Source organism: Oratosquilla oratoria, chromosome 6 (genome assembly GCF_046742065.1).
Source record: "Oratosquilla oratoria isolate Oo_2021 chromosome 6, ASM4674206v1, whole genome shotgun sequence".
NCBI classification, from domain to species: Eukaryota; Metazoa; Arthropoda; class Malacostraca; order Stomatopoda; family Squillidae; genus Oratosquilla; species Oratosquilla oratoria.
This window is the reverse complement of record NC_134782.1, coordinates 41,337,390-41,363,088: the sequence shown is the minus strand read 5'-3', so window position 1 is coordinate 41,363,088 and position 25,699 is coordinate 41,337,390. Positions and strand designations below refer to the sequence as shown.

The 25,699-nt window shown below is 38.6% G+C and overlaps 1 protein-coding gene across 1 annotated transcript in view; it reads right to left on the bottom strand.

Moving 5' to 3' along the window:
- LOC143026437 (uncharacterized) overlaps positions 1-25,699 on the bottom strand; it is a 142,441-nt gene that overhangs the window by 13,061 nt on the left and 103,681 nt on the right. Inside the window, exons 4-7 of the mRNA XM_076186823.1 lie at positions 17,384-19,190; positions 2,071-2,816; positions 1,540-1,712; positions 1-53 (exon numbers count right to left, since the gene is read on the bottom strand). The exon at positions 1-53 is cut by the window's left edge and continues 182 nt beyond it. Of these exons, the coding sequence (XP_076042938.1) occupies positions 1-53; positions 1,540-1,712; positions 2,071-2,816; positions 17,384-19,190 (2,779 nt within the window). The remainder of the gene's footprint in view (positions 54-1,539; positions 1,713-2,070; positions 2,817-17,383; positions 19,191-25,699) is intronic.

The window sequence follows — 25,699 nt, the reverse complement described above, 5'->3', positions numbered from 1 at the left end:
GGGAGCGTCGAGGTGCAGGAGCTCGAGACGGGGCGGGGGGTCCTCTGCGAGATCTGCAAAAAGAGGAAGGGCGGATGTGGTTCAAAGGTGCAACGCACCAGTGGCGAGAGGGCGTTGGCCCCGGGCATCCAATCGGAGCGGGAAATAAGATAAAGCAAATAGGATACACTTGGTTGGTTCACATTTAAATCGAATAAAGTGTTTATTTTATGTTTGATCTGTGTTTACCTATTCAAAATATCTTCCTTTTCATTATATTTCTTAGAACTATGAGGCCTTGTACTTGAAGTTTTGGGTCATACAACCAAGGAATTGGCCCTGGGGATCACGACACGTTCAAGGCACGCGTACATTAAATCTTTAGCGGCCAGTGGTTCTCAACCAGGGGGCCACGGGGGCCCCCAAGGGAGCCATGACAAGAAGATAGGGGGCGGGGCATGGCCTCCTGTTACTCATTATATATTTCTACTTCATGCGAGGAACACGAAAAAGACAAAATTTCCAGCACTTTGTCCTGGCAAAAGAAAATTATGATTTTGAATTTTGTAATAAGGCAGAGTCTTTATTAATATTTTATTACTATTTTTTTCTTTGGCGGGGAGAAGAATGAAGGGTAACCACACGAATGTTTAGAATTCATGAAGGGGTGGGAATGGAGTGGAAAAAGTTGAGAACTACTGCCTTAGCCTGAACAAAATCTAAAAAGTACGTCTATCAAGCCAAACGGGATTCACACTTTGGCTACGCAGGGGCTTCCCCACCACCCCGCACATCGGATGAATAAAATCGCCTGGCGGCAGTCTGGATACAAGTATGACCAAAGTCGTTATTTTGAATGGAAGGTATTAGAAGAGGAAGAGCCATTCAGCCTGTCAGTCAGTCTTTGCTCAGTCAGCCAGTCTCTGCTCAGTCTTCCTTTGTTGAAACTCCCGTTTTTTGGGTACTCCTCTTCCTCCTCCTCTCCTCCTCCCCTCCTCCTCCTTCTCCTCCCTTCCTCCTCCTCTTCAGTTTCCCCTTGCATCTCAAGCAAAGCCCTCGACGTAGAGGATCCAGCAGACTCCTTTCCGCTGAGGGGCACTTCGCTTTTCTTTTTAATTTTCTATCTTTCCTTAGGGGGAAGTGGGGGGGGGGACTCTCTACTTATACTACTGATGTAGTTGTAGCTCAGCCTTAATGGTCCACCACAGGACCGGCCTATCCCCTGAGAGATGATACAGTCTCTGTACATCATCATCGAGGTGGCTTAGTCCGGGTTGGTAAGGTTGTAATACTACTACTACTACTAATGATAATAATAAAAATTATAACAACAATCTTGTCATCCATCCTGAGTAGACTAATTCTTCCCTCCACCGATAAAGTGCCCCCCCACCCCCTAATCTTGGCGGTAGGGGGTTTCATGACACCCAAGGGAGCCCTGGATTCCCTGACTAAAAAAAAAAAGCTCTTTTAGCCTTTCCTCCCCGCCGCGAGTAGGAGGGGGAGAGGAGGGGATAGGAGTGGGATGGGGTGGAGTGCCTCTTCTGGGCTCAAACTCACCTGCCTGGAGAGGGCGCGGATTCCCGTACCGTGGACGGATGCCACTGAGGCCACGGTGACCCCGGAGGACTGGGAGACCTGTGAGGCCTGGGACTCGGAACGCTCCTCGGGGGGAGGGAGGTGCCCCGCGTCCTCCTGCACCGACCGAAGGCACCGGAGGTCGTCCTCGACTGCTGCAGTAGAAAAAAAGAGGTTGAAGGAGGAAGGCCATGAGAAAGAATCCATCTACACAGACACACACGCACATACTGACACCCCTATGGACCAGAGTGACGCAACATATTCTTTTGTGACTAGAAACTAATCTTTATGTAAAGAAGAATGTTGATCACTGTTATATTTCTAATATTTCTGTTGGCTTTCTTAGAAAAAAAAAAAAAATCCTTTGTTACCTCTACGACGCCACCCCTTCGATGCGACTTTGGCTTCAAGGATAGAAGCGCTGGTCAATGGGCAGGAAATATGAAATAAAACTTGTCGATTTGGAAAAGAGAGAGAGAGAGAGAGGAATATGTAACTATGTCTGCTCACCTGACGAAGTGGTGTCAGCCACCGTGCTGACCCTGACGGCGGTGACGAGGCCCTCCTCCTTCAGGGAGTCGAGCCGTCTTCTCTTCCTCAGGTCCTGCAGTTCCCTGAGATCCTGGTAGAGAAGTTCCCCTGGGGAAGGATGCCTTTCCCCCGGGGGAGGCTGCCGCTCGCCCTTCTCCTTGTCCTCCGGATGGTGCACCTGCTGGAGGAGGTGCTGGGGTGGTCTGTAGACCAGGTGCTGGGTCGTCCTCGGAATGTCGAGATCGTCCCTGCTACTTCGAGAGGCGAGAAGGTCCTGTTGGGGGTAGCTCTGCCTCGTCCGGCTGCCGCTGTGGCTTCTGCTTCGTCGGTAGCACCCGTGGAAGGAGGTGTGGACCTCAAAGGACATCTCCTCCTCCTCCTCGACCTCTTCGTCCTCGGGGATGCTGTCCACCCTCGAGTCGACCCTCTCCGAAGGGAGAGATCCTTCGACGTCGGAGTAGATTCCCTCGAGGCTGGACATGCCCTCCGAACGCAGGAACCTCGGGTGCCCCTGGCGTCCTCCCGAGGTGTACGGAGGAGGAACGACGACGGTCTGGCCTGCGTCAGGAGTCGGCGTGGACGAAGGGGTCGTGTCCCTCGCCACCACGATGTCGACGTGGAGGGGCGTGGCGCTCAGGAGGAGTCGGGCTTCGTCCAGGGTGAGGCCCTTCAGGCGGCGCCCGTTGACGTTGACCACTTCGTCGCCCACGCGAAGCCGTCCGTCCCTACAGGAGCAGGAGGAGGAACATGTGAGAGTTCGAGTACCGCAAACCAGAAGAACAATTTCAGGTTCTCTAAGAACATTTCACTAAGATATAATAATAAAATAATAATAATAATAATAATAATAAAATAATAATAAAATAATAATAATAATAATAATAATAATAATAATAATAATAAATAATAATAATAATAATAATAAATAATAATAATAATAATAATAATACCTAGTAATGGCAACAAAAAAAAAAAAATACTATTCTCTTTGAGCAGAGGGGAGGTACATGTAAGATTATAGCATTTGTTGCTCTTCCTGGCGCCAGGTGATTTTATTAAGCCAAGATAAGGAAATCTTCCCCTGTGTGGTTGATCCGGTCTTAAGGCCATTATACGCGGTCGGCGCTGCTATTGACGCTAGACGCTAGCTTCTTTATTTGCTTAAGAAACACTAGACGTGAGCGGTAAAGTTGAACATGTTTAACTTTATGATAGCCACTTCACTTTAGTCGCTAACGAATGAAAACGCTTGTAAAAGACGCTTTACAAACAATAATTATAATCTAATTTATTTAATTTTCAAGGATGTCCTCTGTTCTTTGTGTTAACTTCTGAAAAATACTGAATGAAATTAAATAAAATTAAGCAAAATAAATTAAACAAAAACAATTAAAATAATGTAGGAATAAATTAATAAATAGAAAAATACCCTCATTTCACTGCAAATGACACAAGTGTGAGCAGGTTTTTCAAAAGCCTGGCATCTTTCAATACCTACTTGAAACCCTTCACTTTATAGTAAACGATTTCCTAAATACAAATTCTTCTTTTTTTTTTCTTATACGTAGATATGTCGTATTTAATTATTTTTTATTTCTGTAAAATTGCATTCATATTAAACTTAACTAACCCTTTCTGTGTGTACAGTGAATAACAAAAGTACGGTCACCTTTTTTGAAATTTAGCGAATCAAATATTTGTTGTAGGGATCATAATATATTTTCCGTAAATCAAATTTTGCGAAAATGGAAATTCTTGAGAAGAAAGCCAATAAATGTAAAAATTGCCTGCAAGTTATATTGGCAGTTATATCCAGGAAAGGGGAACAAGACTGTGTGTGTAACTGTACGCGTCCTGATTCCATCAATATACAGCTTTGAAACGATTGCTTTCGACGGGTTGTCATGACAACCATTTCCTTCAATTTACGATGTGGCAGGTGGTCTGTCTCTCTCACTCGCAGCCCGGGTATTGTTCAGTCGCGTACAATCTAGACAACAACATTTTCGACATTCTTCTACGTGAAGAATTCTTGGTATATCATGACAAAGACGTAGAAATAAAATTGTCGTCGTGTAATTCGTTACGACTCAAAGAAAACGGAGGTTTCTGTTCACATCTTCTTAGACCGCCACTGGCGAAATATTTTTATTTTTATGTTATTTTCAGTCATACGTAGATAAAAACCCCTTTTGACATAAATAAATGTTGATAAAACTTTTAAGAACTGTTTCTCCTTACTTTACATCGTTTGGTGTAAACCACACTAAACATCTAAAAGTGTGTTACTGGACTGAGATAATAAACGAAGATAAAATGTACAAGTGTCAGTGAATTAAAGGGTAATAATAGAAATAATCTTAGTCATTGTACTTGTGAAGTTGTCACTCGCCTCATTAAAATAGTCTAACGACACTATATATATATTATATATATATATATATATATATATATGTTGTTTTTTTGTTCTATATGTACACATCTTAACCGAAATATATGAATACATCTTTTATAAAAAATGCATTTGCACGGTCCAAGAAACATTAACAAAGGCGAGAGTCTGTATTGAAGGTAGCGTTTATGTTGATAGTGACAAAGATAGTGTGGTTCTACACTACCAAATATGATTTCGAAAATCTTGATCAAGATTAAACAGCTTTGAAGTGGATTGAGGCGAGCGTACTCCCAAGAATTATCTCAGCTTCATGACGTCATGTCGACTTGATCAGACGCACCGCTTACAAAAAACTCAACACAATCAATATTATTAGTACAATATGTTAAATCAGTATAGTTTTCACATCTCAATGGATTTTCAGTATTATCCATATATTTTTAATACTTTTGTACCATGCAGCGTGTAGGTATAAGTTTGGAAATAGAATTTGTCGATTCAAAGAAAATGGGAATATTCTACCGTATTTTTTTCTAATGGCAATGGTTATTTGCTTAATCATGATCAGATTTCTATTCTTTTGTTTTATTTCAACATTAATTTTGTGTTAATATGTTACCTAAATTTTTGGTATTAGTAAAGTTGATTCAAATATAGACTGTAGCAGTATAATTTCTATGTCGATTGATTAAAAAAAATCTATGTAAATTAGGTAAAAACCATAAGCTAAATTAATCAGGTCAATCTAAAAACAAATATTTCAAATACATTATCAAGGATATATACAGTATATATATATATATATATATATATATATATATATATATATATATATATATATATATATATACATACATATATATATTTGAAATAAGCCTCTTCTAGTTTGTATGTCAAACCATATATATTTCTCTCACATATCAATTTAGGTCACAAAGAAAGAAAAAAGAAAACAAAAATAACACAATAAAAATCTCGTTAGTCAGTTTTATGTAGAATATTCAAATTGATCCAGTTTCCAAAAATATTCTTAGTGGTTTTTTAAAGATCGTCATAATGTTCACTTATTCAAACTGTGTACTACACGTAAATATGTAAATAAGTACAGACCATAAAAAGACCAACTTCAGTAGTATTTGTGTAAATATTCATTTACATTCAGTCGTTCACAATCTTTTTCAATTTATAACTTGTCATACGTATTTTTGGCTGTTGCCTATGAAAGAAAAAAACACAAATAAACAAAATTGGTTCTAAATACACGAAACAATTAAAATCAACCATGAAATAAAAAATCTGCAGCATTACACATAGTTATATGAACCCTGAGCTCTCATCTAGAAGGGTAATAGCTGTCGATCACGAGTCCAACACATGATCACATGTTCCTTTTCTGTGTGTACATTTATGTTGTGTTTACACGCGTACACAAACGTACACACGTGCGTACATGTATATTATGTTGACATACACACACACACACACACACACACACACACACACACACACACACACACACACACACACAAAGAAAAAAATAATGAAGTGAGAGAGAGAGAGAAAGAGAAAGAAAGAAAGAGAGAGAGAGAGAGAGAGAGAGAGAGAGAGAGAGAGAGAGAGAGAGAGAGAGAGAGAGAGAGAGAGAGAGAGAGATAGAGAGGTGTGAACACACGCAAACGTACACGCTCAGATGCACACGCGCGCACATTCCCCAATCTCCCACACGCATGCACGCACAAGAGCAAACAGTCACAGGTACACACAGACGCATACAGACACACATCAACATAATAAGCATGCTGACACACAAAAGGGGGAAACTTGTGCTCTGCATAATGAAGTCAGAGCCACGAGAAAGAGCAAATATGTATTGTATACTTTTCATCTATTGCTCTCTTCAGGCTCCGTGGCGACCGTTTCAATTGGAAGATTCAAAACATGTTTGAACTGCTAACATTCAAGACGTGGAGTACTAGGAAGAGAAATTAGAGTGTCTGAAGGAATACTGGTGCATAACGAACAGGCTAATGGAAAGGAATTTATCAAAAGAAAGAGCGTTTAATGGGACAGCTTAGGAAAAAAGAATTGAAGAAAAAGAAAATGTCGCTTCATGTCATCCAGGTATAGGGATGACGTCATAGATTCGTGCAAATTTTTTTTCTCGCATAAATTAAAAAAAGATGACTTTCTCTCGTGTACATTTTACTTTGCTCATTTGTAATCACTCTATTACTATTTTTTCTATGTTTTTTGCTTACCTGTCTGCAGAAGATTTTCGATTCTGTATCCAGTTCTGTAGTAGTGAACACCGAGGCTGTTTTAAAATATCGACATTTTGTTTGGGCGTGTGATGAGTTGGATTGAATGTAATCGCACAATGTATATATATATATATATATATATATATATATATATATATATATATATATATATACATATATATATATACATATATTATATATATGTATATATATGTGTATACGTATATATTATATATATATATATATGTATATATACATGTACACACACACACACACACATATATATATATATATATATATATATATATATATATATATATATATACATATATATATATATACATATACACATATATATATATATATATACATATATAAATTATATATATATATATATACACATATATATGCAAGATAACCACTTTAGAAAATAAACAAACGGAGCAGAGCGCTTTCGTATATTACATCTTCCGTGTAATTTACAAAGAAGGAACATCAAACATAATATAGTGTGACAAGAGCATAAGGAACTAGACTAGGAGAGGTAGTGGATGAATTGTCAGGGCGTGGGTCACACGTCTAGCATTCTTACATTTGGTAATTGTTGGCTATTTCTTAACAGATATGATTATCTATCTTATACAATCCTAAGTTGAGGTTGAGGTTGTTATTATTTGTGAATTTAATAAGACAATATTATTGTTGAAAGTAATCATTCTAGCGTTTTCCCAGTTGACAGGGTGATTAAAAGTGCTTAAATGTTTAAAAATGGCACTTGACTCATTTTTTGTGTTGTTTTATCCTAACAGAAAGATCTTTTGCCGTTTGGCCGACATAGAATTTATCACATATTTTGCAAGGAATTTTGTACACACAGCCTTTTTGGCAATTCTTAGAATTATCAATTACGCATTGTTTGATAGTGTTATTGTTTCTGAAGGCTACGTTGATATTAAAAATCTTGAGTAATTTGGGAACAATAGTTAAGTTTTCTTGGTAAGGTAAAATACTAGGTTATTATGGTCCTTGGGTTTGTTAGGCCGAGAGTTGTAATAATTTTTCCTTACAAAATTGTAACAAACATCAATGAAATGTTTAGGATATTTCAATCAAAATCTAACATCGTAAACATTTCTTGTTCCCTCATCAATGTACTCGGGACTGCAGACCCGTAAAGCTCTAAGGAACATTGGTGAGAAAACCGATCTTTTTACATTATGAGGGTGGGAAGAATAGTAATGGATGTATGAGTTTACATTAATTGGATTTCTATATACACTAAATGTAAGGTTTCTTTCTTTACGATGAATATTGACGTCTAAAAAGGGTAGCACACCATCATTTTCCACTTCAACCGTGAATTTGATAGACTTGACTAGGTTATCAATTTGTTTGAGGAATTGTGACTCATCTAAATGATCAGGCCATAGACAAAGAATGTCATCGACATAACGTAGCCAAATTATTCCTGGTGGAATTATTTTACTTAAAATATTGCTCTCAAAAGAATTCCATATATAAATTGCTGAGCACGGGAGAAAGACAATTTCCCATGCTCATGCCGAAAGGTTGGGCATAATACTTATCATGAAATTGAAATTTGCAATCTTTAATGCAAAGTTCGATTAATTGAATAATTCTATGGGTCAGGAGTGGCAGTACATGTTTTTCTAGTTCAATTTTAAGGAATTCTATTAAATCAATTATAGGAACTTTTGTAAATGATGACACTATATCATAACTGATTGATTTGAAATTGTAATTAGGCTGCATATTATTAAGTTTGTCAAGGAGATCAGAGTTATTAGTTATATGAGAGTTGGAAATAGTGCCGACTAATGGACTGAGAATTGTTACAAGTTATTTAGAAAGTTTGTAGGAGGCTGATCCTATGGACGAAATGATGGGTCTAATAGGATTATTTATCACCCTATCAACTGACTACTTTCAACAATAATATTGTCGAAAGAAATTTAATTGAAAGTTGTCTTATTAAATTTACAAATGATAACTTCAACCTCAACTTAGGATTGTATAAGATAGATAATCATATCTGTAAAGAAATAGCCAACAATTACCAAATGTAAGAATGCTAGACGTGTGACCCACGCCCGGACAATTCGTCCACCACCTCTCCTAGTGTAGTTCCTTATGCTCTTGTCATACTATATTATGTTTGCAATTTACACTGGATGTAATATACGAAAGCGCTCTGCTACGTTTATTTATTTTCTAAAGTGGTTACCTTGCATTTATAAAACACAAGTTCCTAGTGTTTTTATTGCACACACACACACACACACACACACACACACACACACACACACACACACACACACACACACACACCCATATATATATATATATATATATATATATATATATATATTATATATACATATATATATATATATACACATATATGTATATATACATTATATATACATATACATATATATACATATATATACATACATATATATACATACATATATATACATATATATATATATATATTATATATTTATATATATATAATTGTCTTTCATTCTTAACACTCCTAACAACTTTTAAATCTCATTTTACTTTTTTGTTTCCTTTTTTCGTGAGTTTCAATTAAGTAAACCATGCTAAGTCTATGGTACTAGGTTAATAATATCCTCCGTACATACATATATGGTTGAGTAAATAAATAAAAAACTATATCCAACATGTTCCTTCTATAGTGTGTGTGTGTGAGCGCGCGTGTGTGTGTCCATACGTATCAGGACTACGTGTACGAACACATACTATATTCATGTAATATTTCTTCCAGTATTTACTCAATCTTTCTGGCACTCCTTGCCCACGGCAAAGTACTCTACAGAACAATGTTGCCTTTCGCTGGAGAGAGATATTATGAGCGTAGACAGTAGTGTCTATTATTTCTCAGAAAACGAACAGACTCTGTTCACAATTAAAATGGTGAAAAGAAATTATGCTGGTATAATATCATGTGACAACAAAATTATCTTAACATATTTTACTTGAAGGAAATATAGATAGGATGTTGGGGGAGGAGACATTATGTACAATCGATGAAGCTTCGTCACCAGAAGTTGATGACGTCATATCGTCGTGCAATGATTAGGGACAAAACATACACACGCTGTCATAGAATTTTTTTTAACAAATACACATGTAAGTATATATGCAAAACATGAATAAATAAACAAATAAATGAATTAGTAGAAATAATTATGGAACGAAAAAACAGATGAACAGCTAAGTAAAAATGTAACAATAAACATAAACATGACCCGTGTCTTACAGTTTCGCAGTAAATTTTGATGTAAAGACGATCGCCTGAGTTAACTTCCCAATTCAACGATTATGAAGTAATATTTCATGAAATCCACTGAAACAAGCAAAGTTTGCGTCCTACTATAGCTATCAATTACACTCCACATATTCTTTGTGCAACGCTATATTTTGTTTGAAATGAAATAAACTGCTCAATTGAAAAATTCATAAATGGAGGACAAAATAGCGCCGGATGAAGGAGAGACAACCCCATTTGCCGGACCGCCCTGTGTAAAGCCGAACATAATTATGTACCTTACCCGTTTGTCACTCCATTACAATGTAGTCTAGGATTCATTAAAAATCGCGCTGCCCCGTGATCAACAGAACACATACGAGAATGGACAGACCACTTCAACAACGACTCCCATACAGGTCAGTCATGGAGGAAGCTGCAGGCCCCCTTGCTTTCACTTCGATCCGGTCTGCTAGCTTGACCATCCGTAACCCTCCTCCTCATCTCTCCCCCTCCGCCATCACCCTCATCCCTGGGAACCATAAGCATAGCCAACTTTCCCGCCCACCACCCACGTCAAGTGACCACGGGAGCGTCCCTGATCTTCTCCAATTCTCTCCACCTTGCCTTCCCCCCTGCGCCCCTCCCTGCCGCGCATGCGCGGTATCACACCTGTCCATGCTTGAGCAGCCTAACTCACGCAGACACAATTCAGTCATTTACTTTTTTTTCCTTTTCCGGGTGGTATGTTAAGAAAAAGTAATTTCTTTTTTTATCACTACTTTTCGTAAGACTTATAAAATGAGAGACGCATATTTGCACAACACATTCTTATGTTTTTTACAAGACGCCATGGCTCATGAGACGATGACTTTTGAAAACTAATGAATATTTTCGAATATATACACTCATTAAGACACTGACGTAGATAACTTGTCAAAATGATTTTCATTAGTCATTACGCGAATACATATCTACCACGCACCTTTCCGAGATTTTTTGTCATGCTATTCGGAATAAAGAGACAATAAAATACAAATAATTATACAACTGGATCATAGAAATCAGCACGGCAGGAAGTAGTGCGAAATGGAAATGAATATGCTGAATGAGCAGCCGGCATCTCCAAGTATTTACGCGGTGTACCGACCGAGAAAGAGAGATCTTTGGCAACGGCTTACTAGTGCATACTGAATGACGGATGCACTGTGTACCCTCGCAAACTTTTCCCTAAGCACACATCAACACCCTGCGTGAATTAACTCGCTCAACATGCATCCGTTATTATTTTCGTTGCTTGGGTGCAAAGGGAGAGAGAGGAGAAAGGAGAGAGAGGGAAGGAAAGCAGCCATGCCGCATAGCGTCGAGGCTGATGACGTCATGTCGTCTGGAATCATAACGCGACATGACGTGTTCATTTGACCAAAGAGAGAACCAGAATGGTCGTTTACGTGCTATAATACATGTGTTAATAGCCCCCTTTAAGGTTACAAGTCACGCACATCCTATCAGTCCGAGGTAAATAATGAGGCGGACACAGGGGAGGACGCGAGACGACTTTAGATACGATGTTCAGCAGAAAATATACTTGCGGCAGACTCCATAAAACGTGCACTATAATGTAACGGGCTATCCAGAACATACTGCGTCATAGATATTGTACAACTCGGAGAATAAATATAAAAATGCTGCGCGTTTTCTCAACTTTATGCATTACGAAAGCATCTTCCGCTTCAAACGGAAAAAAAGAACCACAGGCTCAAATATATTATTCCGCTTCATATTCAAATAAAGATTTAAATTCTCTTTCGAACCGACATGGAGAAAAAATACAGTCGACGTCATGCACCATATTTCGGTAGTGAGGTGAATTATACAGTAATTATTTCAAATCACGATGAACTGGGTACCGGTCCAAAGAGTTGTCTCATTAGGAGGGTTTCGACCTTCCTGAATAGAAACATTTGGCGTGTAACACACCGTAATGAATCAATTTCATCACAGTGTCACTACTGAAAGTAGACTCACGAAATTATTTCTGCATTTTTTATATCACGCAAGAATAATCGATTCGATAGAGAGAGATTTGTAACCACTGCATGAAGCAGCAGAGAAAATTATTGTTATGCTTGTGACATGCTCAAATGTACCACTGAAAATGAAAGTTAAGCTGCACTATATATATATATATATATATATATATATATATATATATGTATATATAATAACAATAATAATGATAATGATAATAATAAATGTTATAATCACAGATGCGATTATTACTAACAACTGTGAAGACTCACGATCTAAGACAAATGTAACTGGTGAGTGAAACTTGAATTCTATCTCAACACAAAGGGCAAAGGTGGCTGCTCCCACGCTGTCAGGTGTTTTCTTAAAGGGGTTATCACACTGGGCTATTTTTACTCCAACCTCCGATTAATCGGCGGTCCCATCCAACTCTAGAATTTTTTCCTCCGTAAAATCACAATTGCAAATTATTTTGTTTTCTCAACAAAAATACATCGAATGTCATTTGCTATGCTGGAGGAAAATTATTTTCCTCCAGCATATCATCAGATTCCTTCCCGGAAGCTGCGGGATGCTGCAGATCTGCTTCAACAGTCGGAGGAAGAATTGCCCAATGTGATAACGCCCTAACATTAATTATCAACAGTGCAATGCGCAAAGTTGATGAATGTTGTGATGAATTTTCTTTTCTATTCGAAGCGATGGGAACACATACATCCTGATGTTCATTTGTTTTATTTATTTGTTTCGTTTTTATCTATTCATTTTGTTTTATTTCTTTATTAATTTAGTTATTGGTTATTCATCTATTCGTTTTTGCAGCAAAGCACCAGTCCACATCAGTAATCTGAACTGAAATTAATAAAAAAAAAAAAAAAAAAGCGCCAAAACCTTTTAAAGTGAGGTTTTTTATAATTCCTCTCATTCTGGGACTTTCTATTGCGGATTTTTAAAAAATAATCTATAAGGCAAAAAGTGTCTGCATTCATAGCGAACGGTTCCAGAAATTTTCGCAGTCGTGCTCACATCACAACGATCAAAGTCGACGAAAACCCGCTTCACATTAGGCCGATTATTGTTAACGGCTATGAATTCGAATTGTTAGAAGACGACTTCGATTATATTATTCTAGACTTCCCTTAAAATACTTCAATAATATCTCTATTTTTTATATTTATACTCTTCTAGTTCGTTATTTAGTTTCTCAATATATGACGCAGAGGTCATTTGATACATCATGATTAGAAAAACAAAATATAGTAACCAAAGTCGTTTCGACTCAATCGAACTCGCAAGAACTGACGATAATCTGCCCGGTGTACTGCAGCTTCAAGTCCCCCGCACGCTGACACACGTCCGTCAGCTTCCGACGTTTGCTGACTTGGGGCCGAGTTCTTCTTGGCTGACCGCAAGGTTTCAGGCACGCCGCCGCCTCATAACAGTGAACATACCGAGTAACTGAACTTTCTTATGAGAAGCAGAGAACAATATATACATACATTTTTTCAAAGCTGAAATATAATCATCATGGAGGTAGCATGTACACATACTGTATATCTTATATGACGGACACTTGCGATATTGACGTCGGATAGAATCAACCCCTATTTCACATAATCAAAACCCGTCAACATCCTCACCTCCATCTGAAGGTACAGCCCCGAGAGGCTGGTACTCGATCTCTGGGCTAGGCCTGAGATCTATCAACTAACTTTTCACAAGAGCTGAAAATTGGGACGGGTCACCGACGAGCACAAGCTAGTAATATAGAAACAGCCCCACACTAATACAGCATAGACAATATTCCAAATTTTATTCACATTTTCACACACACACACACACACACACACACACACACACACACACACACACACACACATATATATATATATATATATATATATATATATATATATACATACATACACACATACATCACTTATCTATTTGCTCAATCGAATAAAGCAGGCTTTGTGGAATATGAAAACGGACTAGATATTTAATTTGATTGAAACTAATGCATACGAATCATATGCTAATGCAACACTCAGACAAAGCAGTTTCCTAAACTGTTAAAAAATGGTGTTGTTTTTTTTGTCGTAATGTTTCGTCTATAATGTTTAAACAAAGTGCAAATAAAATATAAGATTTAATACACACATATATTTTCTTCTTTGCATTTGTAATTACTTCTCTTATCCAATATCCAAAGCTGTTCATCTGAAATTATAACGAAGTCGACGACGGATACATTCGGACGAAAGCGCTTCAAATTCCACACACTTCCCAATTTATATTGCTTTATTTTTAACTCTAAAAGTGATTAAAATATAGCAAATTAAATAAAAATATTACCTCTAACCATTAATAAGTTTGTGAAAAAGCATACAATGTTATTTTGAAAAGGTACAAATTAATTTAAATCAAAATAACAGTTATCCCTACAGTCGTTCGATCAAATGTATATCACCATATTGTTTTGAGCAAGAAATGAATATTGCACGAAACCTATTTTGCTGATCTCTTTATCCATTTACTGTTATTTCCATTATTACTATTACTATTGTATTTATTATTCTATCTATTCAGTGTTTATTGGCAAAGATGGTCAAAGGCATAATGTACAATTTATCACTCTAAACATTACAGATTGTAACGTTTTCTTCAAAGATTAATAAATACTGGAAGGTAACTCTAGTAAAGAACACCATTGTTATAATAGTACTATAGATTAATTCCTCTTGTTGTTATTAATGTTTATGTTAATTTTTCGTTAACGCTGTTACCGTTTTCGTTAATATCATAAAAAAAATTCAGCTATTTTTGTTGGAGTAAGGTTTCTTTACATATCAACTGAAGACAATCACAAACTCTTTTGACAGGATCCAAACCTATTTTACTAATTCTGTTCTTTACCTTAATTCAGGTGGTTTACTTTAACTGGGTGCTACCAGATAATTCTGTTCAACTGAACAGATAGCTTCAGCATATGCAATTTCCCAATTGAATTTCCATAACTCTACGGTCACGTTCCGTTGGATTTAGTGCAAAATTATCCCACAACAACGCATAGACCTATCTTTATGTTAACAAAGATCTATTCTTATATTAATTGATGAATAGTCACAATAAGCACAAACCAGAATAATCTTAATAAAATGAAATGCAAAAGGTTAATACCTCCTAAAATATGTTTAGAAATTTGCATTTGGCAACCGCCAGACTACTCAAAAGTGGTGATAGCCTTTGTGTAGGAGTTTGTTAATGCCAGATGATTTCATTCAGTTATAAATTCCATTGTTCACAATTATCTCATTTAATCAAATCGTATGAGGTCAACCATAAAAGAGTGTAAAGTATGTCACTATGTTAACATGGAGAAATAAATGAGGATTTGAATCAATAGCGTGGTTATGAACGAACCCATTCTGCTTCGCGCTTCGTTACAGATCGAGCTAATCATGACGTTATATCGTGTGAAATTGGAAGTTCGATAAAATGTCGAGATTTTATTATAACACGATTTTATTACTATTATCAATATAATTATTATTATTATATTATTATTATTATTAGTTTTCATCTCGTAGTATGTTGAATTCTATATATCTTTGCACTTATTTCGTGGCCTATGCTGAAAGTTCAAGCAGATAGGGCAAAGGTGACGGATATTTCATCTGTAGAAAAAGGATGGAAAAAGAAACAACCTTTGTTCGCGTTACTAGAAAAAAAAAAACACGGAAAACTGAGAAAACCATGAAAGCGTGATATACCACAAATGTACGTTATAAGTTTCGTTACGTTTGGTAGACCATACAAGCGTTCTTCAACGGAAAAAAGGGGATTTGCTAAAACTGTAATTACGAGCAAGTGAAGATCTACAGCGTAACGACGTGTGAAGGCGAAAAACTGGAACAAATTCCACTTCACAACCATAGACGAGAGATGTCAAGAATCACTTGGAACGCAGCCGAGAGCACGGCGGAATTTTTCCTCGCCAATTTTTCGCGCGCGAAATCTTGCACGCGAATTATTTGCACAAAAGGTTATGTCTGCCCCAAAAGTTTAAACAATGGGATGCCACTCAGCACTTTTTTCCTTTTTTATTTTCTTTATTTTATGATCTATTTTATCTATAAATTTATCTATTCATCTACTTATGACACCTACCTATTTATTATTTTGTAATCCATATACATCTGATTGGTAAAACCCGAGGACCCAACAATGTTGTGCAATTAGAATATTTTTGTCTAGAATTTAATACATACATACATACGCACACACGATGTAAAACATTCGCTAATGTCATCTCTTGAGCTCTGGTTCGATCCGAGATAGTTACTGGCAAATGAATAAATACTACGGCTATCTGTACACAAAAAATAAATAAATAAATAAAAAAATAAAAATAAATAAATAAATAAATAAATAAACAAATAAATAAATAAAGAGGGGACGAAATTGCGGAAGGCTATCTTATCCTGTTTCTGAACTGAATAAATCGCCTGTAGACACTGGATCTTTAATTCCGGTGTTTTTTCTGGCTAACGCCATAGAAAACTTGATTGAAACTAAGAAAAATACACCCCCTTAAAAAAAAAAAAAAAAGTGGTGACTGGCATTATCTAGCCACGTCATGTTCGAGTGTGACGAAAGATACGAGGTCGAATCTATATATATATATATATATATATATATAATATATATATATATATATATATATTTAGTGGGTGGGAAGAGGAAAGACTGGAGTCTTATTCCGATTTTTATTCTTGGCCATTTTCGCTACAAGCTTTACACACACACACACACACACACACACACACACATACACACACACATATACATATATATGTATATACACACATATATACATATGTACAAATCTATCTTTCAACTACTCTTTTTCAGTGAGAAAGCTATAGATACTTGCACAAATCTCAATACTCTTTCTTTCTGTTGAAAATACGTAACACAACACAAAATCACAAAAGGGGGAGTAATCACACTACTTTGTGACGTCGACGTGTGAGTGGCATAACACGTCAAACTGTCGTGTAAATGAAGGAAATGGTAGATGAACGCAAATACTGCCTTTATTTACTCAAAGTATATGAACTACAATAGCTTATGGTGTGCTATCTCCCCCATATTTCCGTTTCAACCCACGACACTTAAAAACGCTCAAAAATATTCGTAAAAACCGCCCTAATTAGTCGTGTTGTTCCCAACAACTTCTGAGCCGACCCCTCCTCAGTCAACACTTACATGTTAATAAGCCTGAAGGAGATGTCAACGACCTACCTGTGCGTAAGTCCGCCGTTTTGTATATGAGCGATGACGTAGCCGTGGTCCTTCTTCCCCGTGACGTACAGGCCGAGGTCTTCCAGCGACGTCTCCTTAACCAGACGCACCAACCGGAAGCTTCTCTTGGGTCCCGGGGTCACGGGCAGACTGATGGGGGTAACCGCCACCCCCCGGCACAAGGGCATCGAGTCCCGTCTCCTCCCCGCAGCCGAAGTCTCCAAGTAGATGGAGTCGGCCTCGTCGTACTCGTCGAACCAGGGCGTCGAGGCCGAGGTGGTCGTCCTCTCTGCAACGGCGTCTCGCCATCGCCAAGACTCGGCTCTGTCGAGGGACACCGACCGCGCGTATCTTCTCGACCGAACCGGGTCGATTTTATCGAGGTTGAGCGACGCCCGTTTCCTGAGCTCCTCCGTCGGGTAGATGGCTTCGTAGACGCTCTCCTCCGGGAGCGTCTGAGGACCTCCTGCGGGGTAACTCATCCTCGACTGGAGAAAGCCTTGAGATCGGGGACGCCGCCGCACGAGGGTTGCTGCCTCATCCTCGAACTGCCCGAGGTCCTGCTTCCCACAGTGGCCGCAGTGGGAACAACACTGCTTTTGCAGCTTCTCCTCGTCCGTGAGCGCTTGGGAAGGGTCATGGATCTTGAGTTCTCCGAGTTTCGATGCTCTCCTCTGGGTCTCCACCTCTTCGTTGCTTCTGTCTCCTCCCTCGGCACGATTCTGTTCTCCGTTTATGTACACGGTAGAGTTTTTGGAGACCTCTGGAGATGTTGATCCGGGCACGCGGACCGTGACTACAAAATCGCCATCACCGAAGCCCGTTGGCGCGGGAATGGGCGACATGACGTCACGGCGAGGTTTGAAATTCTCCCGCGCTTCTCCCGTCTCCCCGTCCTCCTCCCCGCGCACAGACTTACTATCACCAGACGATTCCGAACACGACGACTTCGTGTCCGAAGCCTCCGAAAAGGAGGATTTGGCGTCCGAATTTTCGGAATAGGAAGTTCTGACGTCAGAGACACTGCCACAATGGCTTCCTGTCCCGCGTCCACTGTCACCACACTCTTCCCTAACGGTCGCTCTTTCTTCCGCGACCGAGGCAAGTCTGGATCTCAGAAACGCGTAAGGAAAGCTCCCCTTCTTCACCGACTTCTCCCCCTCCGACGCCGTCGACGCCGTCGACGACGACGACGATGACGACGATGTCGTTCCCGCCGGAGGTTTGGTCTCGCACTCCTCCTTGGCTCCCTCCTCACTCACGCCGTTCACACCTTCACCACACTTCGTCGTCCCTTCGTCTTCGTCGTCGTCTTCGTCATCGTCGTCGTCGCACTCGACAACGTCGATCCCTGCGTCCCCCATTGGGAGTCTCGAGGTCGACGCACTTCGGAAAATGATTCCTTTGACTTCGTCACCCATCTCCTTGAGCGATTCGTAAACGGCATCGCTATCCTCCCCGCTGCTGCTCGAAGACCCCTTCGTCGGAAACTCGACGCAGATCGTCCCGTCCAGGTTCTTCGCCGGCGGGGGATCGTCGAGGTCCTTGGCCGAGTCCCAGCTCCTGGACCTCCTGAACAGGTTCCTGATACTCTCCACGCGGTCTACCTTCGTCCTCCGGGGCTGCCGGGCGTCCCTCCCGTCGCGGGTGGTCAGGTCGACCTCCGGACCCCCAGAGTCCTTGTTGGGCTTCCAGTTCTTCCTTCGGGTTCTTGAGGACCCGAGGGGAAAGTGGATGTGCTCCTTGCCCTCACCCCGCTTCAGGTGCTCCAGCTTCCTCCCCATCTTCTTGCCCCACGTCGAGAAGCCTGTCAGGAGAAACAAACGGGTATAGGGTCAGGCTGGGGGGATAACAAACAAGCAAAATAAACAAATTATTAAATCCATCGACAAATAAGTGAAAAAAGAAAGAAATATAGAAACACTAGGCAGTTTCATGTCTATTACTACCTATCATCCCCGTTTATCATAATTGTACAAATCTATAGATAAGTAAACAAATAAAAACATAATTGAATAAATCCATGGAAACAATTGAAACAAAATACGAAATAGAATAAAATAATTGAATAAATCCGTAAACAATTAAATCAATGAGAGATTATGATCTTTGTTGACACAAGATAAATTCGGAACTCAATGCATAAAATATTGAAAATATAATAACAACAACAACAATAATAAAAATAGTAAAAACAATGATAATAGTATTACTAATGGTGATAATAAAAGTAATAGTAAAAAATAATAACAGTAAGAACAATATTGATAATTAATGAGACACACACACACACACACACACACACACACACACACACACACACACACACACACACACACACACACACACACACACACACACACACACACACAAATGCACAATGTTTGGGATTTCTGTGACAAGATTGTACAGCATGTTCTGGGGATGCAAACTTGTGCATGTACAGTACTCAGCCGTGGGACACAAACCTCCCGAGATTTTGGCGGGAACGCCGGGCGTGTCGTGTGCAACAACCAAAGTTTGTGTTCTTTTTCATCAGCCCTTAAAAAAAGTGCGATTTGTCTGAAATAACGGTTGTAATAGAAACGCATTCTTTTTCACTCATCTTCCTCCCTCTCTCTCGCTTCGTTTACAATATGTACCAGTCCATCTCCATCTACATCTACCCACTTCCCTCTCTCTCTTTCAACCTACCTTCTTTAATCGGGTGGGCTATGACCTCTGTTTTGCATTTAAAAGATGAAACATCTGCCATAATTCTATTACCTTTCCCTCTCGCTGCTTTGATAAAACTCACGATTTAGCTTCAATAGCACCACGCACATCGAAAAGCAATACTCATTCTTTCAGACTTATTTGAAATTTTTTGTAACGGGCAAGCGTTTATGTAAGTTTGATTACGTCATGTCTACCAACTTCCTTCAGTGTTGCCAACTGTCCGCTTAGTGATAAACAAAGTTTACAAAAAAAAAAAATGAAAAATATCTTAGTAAACCCTGTTTGGACAACCAGGGCAAGTGGCAATCACCGATGAAATTAATTTCGGCGTCTTTTATTATATACTTACATAGGTCAATAGCTGACGCCACGGGACGCTTCTCAAAGTCTAAAAATGTCAACTTTGCTCATGAGCACATACTTGTGTAACCATCTACCATCATCCCGTACTATCCAATGGCGGTTGGCACTGCGGGTCACAAAAATCGCTCGCTACGAATTAGGGGGGGCACATTTTCGTTTTTTTTTTGTGCGCTTCGAGGGATGGGAAGTTCGTAATTAAGAGCTCGACATTCTCTCCTCGTCTGCTCTGTCCCGTACCGCATCATGGACTACCTTTTTCATTTCACAGAAGGAAAGGATGCCATAGCCGCATGTGTGTACACACACACACACACACACACACACACACACACACACACACACACACACACACACATATATATATATATATATACACATATAACACATTCCCTTTTAGAATTTGAATCAAGAAATGAAGCGTTCGAAGCTAGAATGAAAAATGGAAATTGTTATCAGGTACTTGAGAAACTCGATCGTAGCTCAATACAGTGTAATGGGAAGCATGCTCCATGTCTAAGCATCTACCAATTTTCTTGTCTATTCATAATCAAATATATTTTCATAAAGTATATCTACCTAAACACAAAACTGAATCATAACCAAAGAAGGAATTCCATGTTTGGAGGAAGAAGGACATATACGAGTATATCTATGCGTTCTTCAGCTGTTTTGTCCTGATTGCCTGGCTCATCGACAGATTTGGAAATGAAAATATTTACATTATTGTTGTCGTTATTCGGTTGGATAAATCTCCTCTCTCGGAAGATCACTCTCTTAGCTGAATAAAATCGTTGGGAGTTCGCAAACATAAGAACTACTTCAAATTATGTACACTTGATTAACTTATGAGGAGAGCTACTGTACTCTTGAAGTCTGTTCCTGTTATTAAATATAGAGGAAAACGAAAATGGAAGTTCTAATGGAACTGTCTGAAACAAGCATAAAATCAGGTAAACATGTTCTCATATAGATTGATCTATTTATTCATTTGTCTGTTTATCTATTTCTTATCTTTTTTTCACTTTATTATTCTTTATTTTATTATTACTATTATTAGTTATTATTATTGATATTATTTATTTATTTATTTTTGAAAGGAAATTGTTATGAACGAAGCAAGAATGAAAGGCAGATTTTTATGATTGTGTAACATCCTAGGTCAAGTACAGCGTAAAATCTCCATCACAATGAAAGCTGCATTGGCTACACCCTAGTGTGGTTTGGCGTTAATAATCACACTGGGCTTCCACGGGCTTCACCAGCGTCGAAGGTAGAGAGTTTGTATGATTAAAAATGACTTTGGTTATAATATTCTATTTTTCAAATCTCCAAATATCAAATCATCTTTCTGTCATACATAGCAAAGCTGAATGATGAACTAAGAGTGTAAACCTATACGAATGTTATACAGAAGTCTAGATTTATGTAAGCGAATTCATGTTCTAGTTATTCAAATGGAGGTTGGAGGTAGGATGTCGGAAAAAAAGAGTGGTAACCCTTTTAGAACTAAGCTTAACTCACAACGGCAGACATGTGTGTGCTATGAAGCATCTCTACCTTCTTTGAAAACCACGGCAGCTATTCAAAGGCACAAAATACAAACGCACACACTGCGCGCACGGCGGAGGGGAGTGAGGTCAGAATTTTGTTTAAGGTGACCTTTTATTTATTTATTTTTGTCAGGATTCCTACGTGATTCCTACAACATTATGCCAAACGCCAATGACAACCAACCGCATTTTCTGATGTTATATAAAAAAAATTATAATCAACCGCCATGTTTAAGTAAGAATGCTCAATAGCGATCCATAAATAAGGAGTACCACTCCAAGCGGGGTCTATTCCCAGCGGGGACGTGGGCCTTTGTAAGAATAAGGAACAGAACCTCATAAAAAAGAACAACATTTCTCAGGTGGGGTCTTTGACCTTTCTACATGGGAATAGATTTTACCTTTTTATTTTCATTTTTGAATCTACTGACATTCTACTGTTGCAAGACATTTGAAAACATGCTTTCGTTAACTTCTTCCTGTACCTGGTAGTAATGATGAGATGATACAATTTTTTTTTTTTTTAACGATTCCGATACGCGTCGTCGATACTGCTCTAAACTTCCGATTCCGATAAATGATTAATAAATGTACTTTGTTTAATAGAGCATGGAAAACAACCATGAACCATAAGCGTTGAAGGTATCGGAATCGGAAGTTTAGAGCAGTATCGGAACTCTTATCGGAATCGTTACATTTTTTTCTATCATCCCATCACTACCTGGTAGGCCAGACTGAAAAGTATTCAGGCCTTGCATGGAGCTGCCCTCCCTTTCTACAAGACGAATAGCCATCGTCAGCCAGAAGAAAAATGTTAAAGTACAACAAATTATTAATCGCTCCGTTGCCCCAGGTCTAACCCTCTTGTGGGAGCCCCACTGTTCCCAGGTAACCGGAAACAGCCGCTGAGTGTCCCCGCCCTGCCTAAAATCACTCATAAAATATATATTATATTGGGGTGTTGTCTAGGCAAACATAAATTAATGCAGAGATACCTTAAGGATGCAAGACACCTTCTTCCACTCCCCAACTCCCTTCCACCCAGAGGTGCGGCCCTGAGGGGCTGGCACCCGGTCTCGGTGTCAGGCCCCGAGGCAACAAACTGTAAAGTATTATTTTCCATATTTCTCCCCCGTCAGTCTGGGACTACCCGTAGCAGAATGAAATAATTTAATATCAGCCAGAATAAAATATATAGTGTGCCGCGGTGTTATAGAAATTGATGATCTTGGAAAATGAGGCATGGGAAGACCGCACACATGATAACTATCTTTCTCTTACCACTGTTGCCGACCAGTAAAATAATACTTATATTACTATTACTGCTACTACTACTAGTAATAATAATCACAATAATAATGATAAGGTGAAGCGATTAAAATATAAATATAAATATTAACAATTAAATATATATTGTGTATGTGATTATTATTTTTATTTATTTCTATTTGAATTGAATTCTCTGCCATGCTTGCCAGATGGAGCAGGCCTGCTGGGAGATGGCCTCGATACGAAGCGTGTTGTCATTAATCAAGGATTTTTTATCGCAGCTTTTTTGAAAATGTAGTTATTAATCACGTCAGTATTTTCAAACCACAGATATGGGTAAAAATCCGATTTCTCCCTGCCTCCTTCTCTCCCTCCATTCCTCTCCTTTCTCAACCTCTCTCTTTCTCTCCTCATTTTGGTGTGTACTGTGGATATATGTTTATATATATATATATATATATATATTATATATATGTACATATATATATATACATATATATAAGTATATGTGCAAAAATAATCACAATAACGCGTGACGAAAAGATATTGCCGAAACCACAGGGAAATTAAAGTCGGAATACTGAACGTTTTCGTCTATTACATCCTCAGAGTAATGGACGAGAACGTTCAGTATTCCGATTTTAATTTCCCTGTGGTTTCTGCAATATATATATATATATATATATATATATACATATATATATATACCTACGTATCTTCATATATACCTTCATATATACCTACGTATCTTCATATACGTACGTATACACGGGTAAATGAATATATGAAATACATATATTCATTACGTCAAACACAGATGTCAGAACATTTTGATATATGTACCAAATAATCAACTTTTCATAATTGAATGCACACATTTACATTCGCGCCTTTTGGGTACACACGTAATAATTACGAATTCTTCCGCAATGTCCAACTTCCTTCAAACCGGACATTATTTGAATATTTTCTTCTGGTTGACATCAAACGGTCTTTTGTTCTGACAAGGTGAATGTTCGATAGAGGATGAACTTTCATTTGATAAGACATAATATCGCCCGGGTCTGGCATTTAGCTGAATAAAATCGTTGGTCATTTGCCAAGATGGAATCAAGAAATGACAGTGCCGAGTCGAAGGCGTTGAGGAGGGTGATCGGGGGGCGGGGGAGGAGGGTAAGCTCACAGACTCTTACACCTCCACATTTTGTAGCCTCACTCCACGCTGGGTAAAAACAAAAGTTAAAATAAAAAGAAAAGAGGATCAAATTGTGCGTTACGTGGGAAGAGGGGGGATGTGATCCCACAAGAATAGGATCAACCTCGCCTTCCTCTTCCTGGGGCTTTGTACATGGTTCTTTCCCAAGAGCTCCCCAATGAGACATGTGCTGCATACGAAGACCTAGATTTCCTCCCTCTCTGCCTCTGGGGAGGATCGGGTCAGGCCTTCTCGCCCGATTACCTCCCAAGAGGATGGAGGGTGCGGGTGGGGAGGGAGTGAGGATCTGAAGCATTTCCATACCTTCAACACACGTGGATTAATACAGAAATTTTCTCGTGTTGGTCGATGTTTTTTTTGTTTTTCTAGATCGTCTTGGGATTTAGAACCTTTTCTCTTTGTAAGGTTGCGCGTTTACTTGATAGAATCGTTTGGCTGCATCTGAGAGAAAATATATGTGATGATGGCTGGTTCATTGACCTTACTATTCTTGTTCTTAATATGACCCCATATGGTCTACTTCCATGAGTTATTGTTGAAAAAAATCCTTCCTGTTATTAGTGCTTCGTTCGAAAGAAGTTTGACAAAAATTAAGTTGGAAAATTTTCTCAGAAAATTTACCCTGTGATAGATTGTCGACTAAAAAAAAATAAACGCGCGAGTCGACAGAATTTATTTAAATTTTGTTTTTGAATTTAACGGCCGACATGATAATTGTAGGATTACTCTGCATCGAATATATTGCCACTCTATGGAAACCGTATCGTCGGCATTATTTTAATTGCTTGAAGTCGTGCATATACTGACGTACATTGTAATAATATATATTTTTGCATTATTTATTTTTAGCATTTGGCATCTTCAAGGTTGCATGTATTTCCTGTGAGCAAAAATAAGACCTATGATCTTTTAAATTAGTTTCAGTTCAAATACGTCATTACACCAACGAATTTTAAGTTGTAAAATTATAGAACACCATTTCATTTTTGTAAATTAGTTTGGTGTAATAATGGTGATTTTTTTCCCATGCATTTTTCCCCCCTCGCATTTTCCTTGGCATTAAAATGACCTTCCCCAACATACTTTCCTGAGTACTCTACAGAAACGCCACTGCTCTTCTGACGTACAAAACTCCGGTACATAAACCCTGTATCGGAATTCGACCCTATGCATACTTGTTAACCCTGAGTGAGGATAATT